The sequence below is a fragment of the Puma concolor genome, chromosome D1, assembly GCF_028749965.1.
Source record: "Puma concolor isolate L17-30 chromosome D1, mPumCon1.1.hap2, whole genome shotgun sequence".
Lineage (NCBI taxonomy): Eukaryota > Metazoa > Chordata > Mammalia > Carnivora > Felidae > Puma > Puma concolor.
In genome coordinates, this window is record NC_141676.1 from 67,042,728 (window position 1) to 67,054,845 (window position 12,118).

A 12,118-nucleotide genomic window follows, 5' to 3' on the forward strand; every position below is an offset into this window, starting at 1 on the left:
GTAGTTGGATAATAGCTAAAAGCAGCTTTCAAAACTTCCTTCCCTCAGTATTCTCTTGCTTAAATAGATATTACAAGTGACTAATGATAAAATTAGGGGGCTGGGGCTCCTGGGTGGCTCCGTCTGTTAAGTGCCTGACTCTTGATTTCAGCTCAGGTCATGATCTCATGGTTCATGGGATTGAAACCCACATGAGGCTCCTTGCTGACAGTGTGTACCCTGCTTAGGATTCTCTCTCTCCCTCTCTCTCTCTGCCCCTCCCCTGCTTGTGTGCTCTCGCTCTCTCAAAATAAAGAAATAAACTTAAAAAAAAATTGGGGGGCTGGGTTAGATCTGGTTTATTTTAAATCAAGCATATTTCTGGGGCGCCTGGGTGGCTCAGTCGGTTAGGCGGCCGACTTCAGCTCAGGTCATGATCTCGCGGTCCGTGAGGGCTGTGAGTTCAAGCCCCGCGTCGGGCTCTGTGCTGACAGCTCAGAGCCTGGAGCCTGTTTCAGATTCTGTGTCTCCCTCTCTCTGACCCTCCCCTGTTCATGCTCTGTCTCTCTCTGTCTCAAAAATAAATAAATGTTAAAAAAAAAATTAAAAAAAAATAAATCAAGCATATTTCAGTTTTTCTAATTTTCTTATAGTAGATTGTGCATGGTCTTGAAATACACCACTAATCCTAAGAAACCAGGGTGTTTTTTAAGCCTTCCTGTTTGTAGTATTAATAACCATAGCAATTTGATACATCCTCCCATAGCAAGAAAAGGATCCTCAATTCAGGTATTTCACTGCTTGTTCACCCTAATCTTCTGTTGCTGATATTTATCCTCTATGTGTATGCCATCTTCCCCTCACCCCCTTCCCCAGAGCGTTGAGGCACTCTCAAAGAAGCATGTTTCAGGACCAGCATCCTGTGAACACATGAGCTGTTATCTGTCTAAACAAGCTTCCTATTCAACTTTGTCTTGCAGTGAGAGCTTATAAGAAAATTGTTGAATTGAGACACATGCTGGAAATTGCTGAGAGCAACTATAAACATTTGGGAGGGATAACAGAAGAAGATCTAAAGCAGAAGAAAGAACAGCTTGAGTCAGAAAAGTAATGTCCTCCGAACTATTATGGTTTGCTTTTAGTTACCTTTCTAAACGCTGTGTAAGGGTTTGTTGACCACCTGTTTTTCCATCCTCACCAAAGGGTGTAAGGTTCCAGCCAGTTTTTCTCTTAAGCCCCCAGATGGAGAAGATGTTAAGATGATTTTTGGTTGTGGTAAAATACACATAACATGGAATGTATCATCTTTACCATTTCTAAGGGTACAATTCAGTGGTGTTAAGTACTTTCACAGTTTTGCACAATCGATCTCCTGAACTCTTTTCATCTTGTAAAACTGAAACTCTATTTTTTTGAGACCACACCTACTTTGAGCTTATCAACCAACAGTCTCTACCTGTTCCTGTCAAATTGGACTGATTGCTTGTAAATCTGAGACCCGGTCCTGGGCTCCCCGACTGTCCTGCCCAATCAGAGAATGTGGTCGTGTCCAGGGGCAGTGAGGGGTTCCATAGCTGCCCTCACCTGTCACTGCCTACACCCTGAATCGCCTTGCTGCACATTTGGTGTTGCTGGAAGAGAGGGTGCCTCGTGCTCACTTCCTCCCACCAGACGGGGAACAAGGGGAGACGGGACAAGGGATTCTGGCCTAATCAAAACATGGGTCTGTAAAGAGCAGCCCACATGGACTCTGCTTTCCCTTTCCTTTGCTTGAGTCCCTCACACTCTTAGGACCTGTTTCCTTTTCCTCCACCGTCTTCTCAATGTAGCCTCAGGTACTTGGGAATTTAAACTGAAGTCAAAGCTGTAAGCCAAAATACCCTCTTAGTGGGATTTTAGACACTAGGAAGCTGTGGCAGACCAAAACAAAACAAAACAAAACAAAAAGAAGAACTGCTTTTTAATTAGAGGCCTTTTTGGTATCTCAGGTGTTCACTGCCTCTACATTGATTAAAGTGTTTTGAGGTGTAGAATATTTTTAGTATTGGCCTTTGCTTAAGAGCCTGGGTGAAAACCCTTGTGGTCTGGAAAAGTTCTTCACACTGGAGCATTTTTTCCCCTAGATAATGAGCTTTAAACTTTGGTTTTCTTTGCTTTCCTTCTAAGGTAGCTTAGTACTTCTATGGCTGTTTGTATAACTTCTGAGCACTACTGTATGCTGAGCACTAGATAAGCTTCTTAGATACATTATCTCATGCAGCCTTCACGGGGCCAGGAGCTATTGTCTTACTACGTGTATGGGAAACCAAGACTTAATATAGAGGTTAAGTGAGTCTCATGAAGTCACAAAGGCAGGAGAAAGGATGGGAAGTGGAGCCAGGATTTGAGCCTGAGTCTATTTGACTCCAAACCTGTTATCTGAGATGATTATGATTTTTAACAGTCCTTAACGGAACTTTTAATGCTAATATTCACATTTCACTGTGAAATGGTTATCCTGTTGATGTGATTTTGAACAGATTCTCCCCCAAAGATTGCTTTAGCCTTTGTGCCGAGTGTAGTTTCATGTCAGCTGAGACTTCAGTGTCTTCTGAGTGAGCTTTAATTCTTCTGTAGCATTTGTTCACCACTTTGTGTTGAGTACATCTTAAGACATTTATTCTTTAGGTACAAACCCGTGCTTTTAGGTCTAATTGGAAAGAAACACTGGACAAGTATTGGTTTGAGGGACGTCCTTTTGATTTTGTTGTTATCACTTAGTTAGATCAGAGTCACAATACAGCAAAGCACCAGTGGTGTTACTCTGTCCTAGGAATGAATTTCCCTTCTTGTTTGCTGAATCTTGTTTGCTGAATCAGTTGACATTCTTCTTCCCTATTCCCAGTCTCAACCCCGCTCACTTCCATGAGAGAGCTACTACTGATGCTCTTAGATCACCCTCACAGGAACCTGACATCCCACCCAGCCTGCTTCGGAAATTCTGTCCCCCCCCCCCCCCCCCCCCCCCATCCAGCAACAAGGCAGAAAAATATCCCGGTTCAAGTGTCATCATCTCTTGTCTGGATTTATTTTAACATCTCCCTGATGCATTTCCAGCTTCCTGTCCCTGCCCCCTAATTCTCTGTCCCCAAACCCTGAAGTCTTTTTCAACACAGCATCCAGAGTAATCATGTTAAAATCTGGGTCCAGTAAATCTCACATACTGTTGACTGAAGGAAGTCAAGCACACAAAAGTATGTAATATGCAATTTCATTTATAAGCATAGGCAAAACTAATCTAACGTGATAGACATTCAGAATGTGGTTGCGTATGAGAAATGAAGATCACTTGGGAAGGACATGAGGGAACTTTCTGACGCAATGAAAATAGTCTGTATCTTGGCAGTTGTGGTGATTACAAGGTTTACACATTAATCAAAACTCCTTGAATTGTTCAGTTAATATTTGTATTTTACTCAAATTGTAGATCATCAAAAAAATACGAAAGCAAAACAAAAGTCTAAGCTCATGCTGTTTCTCTGCCCAGACCCTCCAATGGCTTCCCCACTTCATCCAGGGTGAAAGCCTAGATTCTTGCTGTGACTTAGAAGGCCCTGCTTATTCTGGCTCTCTTTTGACTCTGTGACCTACTAGTCTTCCTTTTATACTTTACTCCAGCCACGTTGGCTTCTGGTTTTCTTCCAGTTCGCCAGGCATACTTCTGCCTTAGGGCCTTTGCACATGCTATTCCCTCTGGAATGCTCTTCCCCCAGATGTCTACGTCGTTACCTCTCTCATTTCCTTTAGGATTTTTTTCAGAAGCCCCCTTCTCAGGAAGGCCTTCCCTGGCCACTGTGTCTGAAGTATTAATCCCCTCCTTGGCGACATTTTATATTACTCTTTCTTGCTTAAATTTTTTCTCCCTTGGCATTCATCACCTTTCCCCATACCATATTATTTACTTGTTTCTTTACTGTCTTCTTCCATAGCTAAGCTAAGCCTGAGGAAGGCAGATTTGGCCTGTTTCGTTCCCCAGTGTCTAGATCAGTGCTGGCTCATACTAGACTCTCAGTACCTATTTGTTGAATAAATTATTTCTTTGTTTTATTTGCCTTAAATACAATGCATGTATGCTTTTCGCTATTGCCAAAAATAATTGGTAGCTCATACTGAAGACTGACTGAAAACAACTTTTTTTGATAGGACAATCAAGGAGCTGCAGGGCCAGCTGGAGTATGAACGGCTACGCAGAGAAAAATTAGAAGGTCAGCTGGATGAGTATCGCGCAGAGGTAGATCAACTCAGGAAGACACTGGAAAAGATTCAGGTCTCCAGCTTTGCTGTGGTTGGTGTCCTTCTTAACACATTTATCTCTCTCAAGAAGTAGTATATAAGAGTAGCTAAGAGTCTAAGCTAGGGTTTGAATCTTGGTCATAACCCTTTTTAGTTTGGACAAGTCATTTAACCTCTCTGTGCCTTATTTTTAAGCCATAGTTAATAATTTGTACTTGGTAAAGTGTTGTAAAGATTAAAGGAGTTATGTGTATAACAGTATAAAACTTTATATGTACACACACATACTTACATATACATATATACTGGCTAGTATAGCATCCTCAGAGGTGTGCAGTGTCATTGTTTGTGACACATGAGGAAAAAATGTATTTTTTAATATTTATTTAGAGGGCTTCAGCAGGGGAGGGGCAGACAGAGAGGGAGTCACAGAACCTGAAGCAGGCTCCATGTTCTGAGCTGTCAGCACAGAGCCCAATGCAGAGCTCAAACTCATGAACTGTGAGATCATGACCTGAGCCGAAGCCGGAGGCTTAACTGACTGAGCCACCCAGGTGCCCTGAGGAAAAATATTTTTTTATAAGCAGAGTAATAATAATTCTCAGACAGCTGGAATCTGTATACTTTAACATTCTAAATAGCCAGAATAATGATTCCATGTAAGAAAGCTTCAGCTCCTCAAAAGAAATTGTTAGTATATGTGCTGCCGATGTGAGCAGTTGGATGCAAAAGCAGTTGGAACAGTAGAAAGGAGCCAACGTGGGAGTGGTCATAGCATCCCGTTGTTCAGATTGCAGAGTAGTAAAAACTAACATCTGTAACGCTTCACCTTCACAAAGTTCTTTCATGTGTTAGCATATGTCATTTGATCTGCCCTCATTTAATGTGAGGAAACCGAGGCTCAGAGACTTTAAGTGACTTGTCTAAATTCACACAGCTAGTAATGGTGAGATCAGTAGTTAATCTCTACTTTTTGATCCCATAGTTTTAGCTCTGCTTATAATTCTCGGCTAGAATTATGAATTTGGAATTCAAAATGTAGCTCTAAAATCTAGAAAAATGCTTTAGAGTGACAAATAAAAAGGACAAATGTGTAGGAGGAAGCTGAAAAGAAATGGATATAAGAGTCAGATACAAAGATACAAAGAACAAAGAAAGATACAAAGAACAAATACAGAAAGCAGGTAGAGTATGGAAAATAGAGTGAAAGTGACAGCAGGTGACCCACAGTGGTGCTCATATCATGGCCCTCTGGTCTCAGAGCAGGCAGAATGCAAACTGGGGAGACTCTGTGACCCTCACTCTCTCTTGTGAACGAAGACAGCTTGATGTAGCCCTTGTGGAAGCTCATGTGACACAGGGTAGCGATTCAGGTGCATTTCGTGTTTTCTTTCCGTAGGGAAATGTTTTCTTTGGTCATTGTGGGTGAGTTAATTCTCAGCTCTGATTTATAAATAACCACTTTAAAAATATTAACACATGTGCTTGTTATAAAATGTTAAAAGCAGGGCAGTCGTTCCTTCCCATACCAAGTCCAACTCTCCAGAGGAAGCTACTGGTAATGGTTTGGTGTGTCTCGTGTCAACAGCATTCTATTCATCTACAAACACGTGTGTGTATTTCTCTGCATGCATGCATTCACACGCTTTCTCTCAGTTTTGGTATCTTACCAGCCCTTACTTTTCCAAGAGACAGAATTAATTATAACCCATTCTCTTCATTTTTGCAGTGCTTACCTTGCACCACTCCTAGCCACTGTGGGAAGCTTTTGTGTAGAGAGGCCAGCCTCTGCGGTCACTGGGTATTGGCCGGGGACCTGAGGACACACACATTTCATAAACTACCCCCTACAGTCTGAATCCTGATGTGCCGCCTCAACCTGCGGCAGGAGATCCGCCACCTCCGCCTCCTGGCAGCACCAGATCCTACATCTTTTGGAGATTACCCAAGCCTCACCATCTTTGAGTCATTCCAAATTGATTTGTCTACCTAGAAAATTTTTATTTTTTAGTAGCTATTTAAAATATTGTTTTCTTACCCCAGAACATCTGTTCTCATGGTTGGGCTCGATTCCACATGCTACCGCACATCTCCCCTAAAGCTCTGCTCTCTACCAACCATGTGGTTTTCAGGAGAGCCGACTCAAGCTCACTGTACTCTGGGCTCACCGTCTTTTGCAGTCCTACTTTAGGTTAATCGATTTTTCATAAATGAGCAAATGTCACCAACCTTTTTTGGCAGCTGCAGTCCTGCCACTGCTTCTTTTCTGCAAAACTTCTGAGCCTTCAGTTCATCTTTGAAATGGGAATAACACCGGTCTCACAAAGTTGTATTGATGTTAAATGAAAGACTAAGTGGCAATACTGAGGTATTTTCTGTCTCGTAGTATTCATAGGAGTACATTCACGCTTTTTCATATCCTTTTCTTTTTCTTTCCTTTTCATTTCCATGTTCAAGCTGCATAAACATTGTCGGTAGATAAATAAATGTGTGGAGCCCTATACTTGAGAGTAGGAAGAATTAGTTTATTTGGGAGTCTAAATACATAACGTATAAATAAAATGAACTTCCCGTTCAGTGCTCGTTTATACAGATTTAAGAAATTTTGACCAAATCTTCTGCCACCTTCTGGTCAGGACCTATGATTGCATTCAGCTGTGCCTTGAAGACTTTTCTCTGCAACAGTCTGTAATAGTATATTTTTATCCAGGAAAAAATTCTCAGGGTAGTTTCTTAGGATCGTCTGACATCTGTAATGTACTTAAATAGTTTTTGATAATAGTAACAACAGCAGCAATTGGTTTTGATAATAGTGACCATATTTATAGTGCAAAGGTGTGGGCAGGAACACCTGGTGGAATCCTAACCCCAGCCACGAGCTCTCCCCATGGACATGTATGTGCCCTGTGTGGTTCTTGGAGCCCCTGCATTCAGCTGTGTCCTGACCAGCTGGGTGCAGAGCATTTTTGACTGGGAGAATTACTCATGGATGAGTAGCATCTGCTGAGTGTCACCTTATTTCTAGCTCTCTCTTGCTCCTTGTGGCATTAAGTGAATCTTCTGTGATAGGTCCTGAGAATACCATGATGGATGAGAAATATTTGGAAACAGTGGTGGCAGGCAGAGTGGAGAGTGAGACAAGGGCAGTAGAAGGATGTTGTATGAACACAGAGGAAGGAATGAAGTGGATGTGGAATGAAGGAATGGAAGGAACTAGATGTGGTTTCTACTACTACCGGGCTTGCAAAGAATCCAGGCGATGACATTCTAACACTGTGTGTGTCATTTAGTAGTATATTGAGAAGTGACAGGCTAAGAAAAAAAGCAGAAATAGGGCTGTTCTCTTTTGGGGATGTATCAGGCAGAGCCAGCACTGGTTGGTTTCTCTAGGTGTCTCCTACCTAGTCCATGAATCAGCACAGTATGATGGACTGATACTTCAGATTTGAGAATTTATTTATACAAAAGCCTAAATTTTAACCCAGAGTTGAAAATAAACGGTATGGCTAAATTTCTTCTTTTGGAACAGATCATGTAGAAAGATGAAATTGTGTCTACTGCAGATCTCTCATTTGGCCTTTTTCTTTGTAGGAAGAGGACTCTACTGACTCAAGCAAAGATAAAAGGCGAGTGAAGAAAAAAGTGTCTTCTGGGGGAGTTTTTGTGAGAAGGTATTCATCAATGAAATAACTTTAAATAAACTTGTTTTTCATTTTTAAATTGATATAAAACCTATATAAGTTCTCTTCAGAGTTACTCTTATATATGCTATCCCAGTTATGAAGGCAGAAATATAGACTATCAAAGGGATTGCTAAAGTTGCATGCACTTAGCTATACTCCCTCTCCCAATATACTTTTATATATTTATGTAGGCAAGACTCCACATTTATGAGTAATTAATTTTGCAAGTAATCACACAAACTTTAAACTATAAGGTGGTACAGTCAGTAATCAAAAGAAATGTAGACATTAAAAATTATTATGAAGCCATAAGAGAATTTTCTTTAACTTTCTAGAGACTATCATTTTTTAACTTTTCAAATGAGTTTTAGAAAGCATGTGGATTTAGGAGAAAATGCAGCATCAGACAAGTAAATTTTAGAAAAGGACGTCTTTACAATAACAACCAAGTATCTCAGGGAAGTTTTATGTAAAGTGAAAATCTGTTCTTGTAAAAGAAAAAAAAAATCATAGTATGTGTTTGCTAAGGATACCTATTCAAATAATCTGTTTTAGAATTCAACCACTGCCTTGTCTCACAAGCTTTATAAGAAAGCAACACAGAAATGAGGCAGACTGGACAGGATAAAAGACACATGGTTTTGTTATTCTTTCTTCCTCCTTTCCCCCCGACATTGCTGACCAAAAAAGAACCCAGCATTTCATTTCAGTTCGGACTTCATTCCCTCCCTTCCTACCTCTACCTGCTCCCTCCTTGATGTAGCCGATTTGGTCGTGGGGCAGTTGTCTATATCTTGCCTCCTCCTGAAGAGCTGATTGTTGGCTTTGGGCTTCCCAGGGAGCAGCTTTCTCACCATTCACCAGATGCTCACCCTCTGAGTCCTGGCATGTGCTTTATTTACATGGATGCTGAAGGCCTTTCTGACACAGTGTCATCAGGACCAGTTTGCCCTGACATGGGTGCATCGGAGTGCTAAGATCAGGCTGATCAAGGGTTTGTAAACAGGTGTTAAAAAATGCCTGAACTATCCTTTTGATAACCTTTATAGTCATTAGTGTTAGTTTCTCTGTGGTTTCCAATAGGCCTTCAATCTATAATAAAACATTTATTTGGTACTTACTATGTGTAAGTCCTTTCCACATATTATCTCTTAATTCTCACCACAGCAGTGGGAGACAGGTATATTTTATAGCTGGAAGATTGATTTGCTCAGAATCACACAGCAATGTGGAAGACCCTAACCTTAGTGGGGAAGGGTCAGCATCTGCATTCTTGACCACCACAGGAATTCCCAAATCCATTATTTCTCACCTTCTGGGACTACGTACAGCCTTACTTCTTCCTTCCCACCCGGTGACCCTAAGTTAATGCTTTATACTCTAGTTTGTTATTCTTGCTCTGGTTTTCTCCAGGCCACATCTCGCGTCTCTCTCTGTAGCAGAGAGGTGGGGAAGAACTAGATGAGTGTGGTCATAGAAACGTGCACCCTTGAGGCAGAGGTTCCCTGGTTGCCCCCCAGTACCTGTTCTCCCTTTTTCCCCCAGTGTTAGGACTTACCTGGCTTGTGGCTGCTCAGGATAAGGGCTAACTTCCCAATCTCCTTTGCAGCTAAGACACCAAGTTGTGGCCAATAGAGTATGAACCAAAATGGCGTATAAAACCTCAGGGTCTTGCCCTTAAAGGGAAAGGGCTTGCCTACATCTTGCCCTTTTCTACTTCTGGAATGTGGATATGGTGGTGAGTCACAGGACCTTGTGAATGAAGGCAACACCAGGAAGGGTAGAGTAATAAGATGAAAAGGATCTTGTGCCCAGATACCCCGGAGCTGGCATATTAGCCCTGGAATGCTTACACTTGGACTGCAGGTAAGTGAGAACTAAACCTCTTTGTTCTTTAAACAACTATTATTTTGGGTCTTAGGAGAGCAGCTAGATCAAGATTGTAATACCCTCAAATTACATGTATTTAATCATAAATCGCATACATGTATTGTCATGTGTGCTGTTTCCAGCACAACCAGTTCTTGGATTTTCTGACACTATCCGGATGTTCAACGGTCCAGTTCTGACATTACCCAGAGTTGGCATCAGACTCCACAGGTTAAGAGCTCAGTCCCACAAGAATGCCCCCACTTCAGACATCCTTTTGCAAGTCCCAGGTTGTCATTGGTACTTCTGACTAATCAGCGGTACTTTTGGAGGTTTCAGGAACCCTCTCCTCAGGTTCAACAATTTGCTGGAAGGGACTTGGAGAAACACTTTACTATTAGTTTATTAGAAAGGCTACGTCTCAGGAACCACCAAATGAAGGAGAGGCAGGGGGCAAGGTATGGAGTGAGCAGTGCATGAGGCTTCCATGCCTTCTCCCGTTGTGTCACCAGTGGCCTCATGTGTTCCTTGGGTTGGCCAGTAGTGACTGAACTCAGTCAACCTCCAGCTCCTCTCATGTCCTTCTCCCTTCCCCAAAGGTTGAGTTGAGTTGGGAGGTCGGGGAGGCTGAAAGTTTCACCCTCTAATCATGCCTTGGTCTATTTGGCAACCGGTCCCCATTCTGAAGTTATATAAGGGTTCCCAGCCACCAGTCATCTCAGCATACAAAACCCACTCTTATCATTCCAAAGATTTAAAGGATTTCAGGAGCTGTGTGCCAAGAAAACGGAAAGAAGCCTGTAATTACCTCTATCAAGAAATGGTAAGGGTTTTAGGAGATCTGTGCCAGGAACTGGGGACAAAGACCAAATATATTTTTATTATGCCAAATTATGTTAATGAAAAACAAAAATAGAAGTGAAAAAAAGATGTTAGAGATAGAAGTAGAAATATTGTTGTGTTTTTTAAAGTTTATTTACTTTTTGAGAGAGCAAGTGAGCATCTCAAGCAGGCTCTGCACTGTCAGCACAGAGCCCAGCACAGGGCTCGAACCCACACGTGAGATATGAGGTGAGCTGAAATCAAGAGTTTCAACCTTTTATTTATTAGTCCATAAAATGACAATCAGTTTAGTGTTGGTGACCATAGCTTTTTCCGTTGCCTCATTTTTTCTTTATATTAAAAAAAAAAATACTGCAAACTTTTATATATCTAAATTCTTAAAGACAAAAGGGGAATTATAAACTTTGATTTGCTTTTTAAATACACTGAAGGGTTTTTACTGACTCTCAACTGATCCTTATAAAACTCTGCCTGATCTACTTGGTCACCGAATGGAAGTTTACTGAATTTAAGGGAATCATAAAAAAAACAAACAAAACCCTTCATTTTATGTAATAAGTTTAAGATGAATTCCTAAAAAGCAGGGATAAACTGGCTTTTGTGAATCAAAAAAAGTGTATGTAATACTCAGAGTTCAAGACATTGGCAACTCTTTAGATTTCATACTGTCATATAATTGCACTAGGGTACACATGATTTTAAAGGTTATTGTTTTAATCCACTACCAAAAAACCCCAAATCTCCAGTTAGATGGTAAGTTGCCTTTAAAATCCAAACAATTTTTTTATGACATTTTATTTATTTATTTATTTAATTTTTAAATTAAAAAAAATTTTTTTTTAATGTTTATTTTTGAGACAGAGAAAGAGCATGAATGGGGGAGGGTCAGAGAGAGAGGGAGACACAGAATCTGAAACAGGCTCTGGACTCTGAGCTGTCAGCACAGAGCCTGACGTGGGGCTCGAACTCACAGACTGCGAGATCATGACCTGAGCCAAAGTTGGACGCTTAACCAACTGAGCCACCCAGGTGCCCCATAAATTTTTTTTTTTTAAATATGAAATTTATTGTCAAATTGGTTTCCATACAACACCCAGTGCTCATCCCAACAGGTGCCCTCCTCAATACCCATCACCCACCCTCCCCTCCCCTCCCTCCCACCCCCCATCAACCCTCAGTTCTCATTTTTTTATTTTTTATTAAAAATTTTTTTAGGGGCGCCTGGGTGGCGCAGTCGGTTAAGCGTCCGACTTCAGCCAGGTCACGATCTCGCGGTTCGTGAGTTCGAGCCCCGCGTCGGGCTCTGGGCTGATGGCTCGGAGCCTGGGGCCTGTTTCCGATTCTGTGTCTCCCTCTCTCTCTGCCCCTCCCCCGTTCATGCTCTGTCTCTCTCTGTCCCAAAAATAAAATAAAAAACGTTGAAAAAAAAATTTAAAAAAAAAAAAAAAAAAAAAAAAAGATAAAAAAAAATA

At 41.3% G+C, this 12,118-nt stretch overlaps 1 protein-coding gene across 1 annotated transcript in view; it reads left to right on the forward strand.

The window, feature by feature from the left end:
• Positions 1–9,055, forward strand: part of ANKRD42 (ankyrin repeat domain 42) — a gene marked incomplete at its 5' end in the record, with an annotated part of 74,013 nt that extends 64,958 nt beyond the window's left edge. The window contains 3 exons of the mRNA XM_025928613.2: positions 960–1,086; positions 4,162–4,303; positions 7,843–9,055. Of these exons, the coding sequence (XP_025784398.2) occupies positions 960–1,086; positions 4,162–4,303; positions 7,843–7,941 (368 nt within the window). The remainder of the gene's footprint in view (positions 1–959; positions 1,087–4,161; positions 4,304–7,842) is intronic.
• Between the last annotated feature and the right edge of the window lie 3,063 nt (positions 9,056–12,118).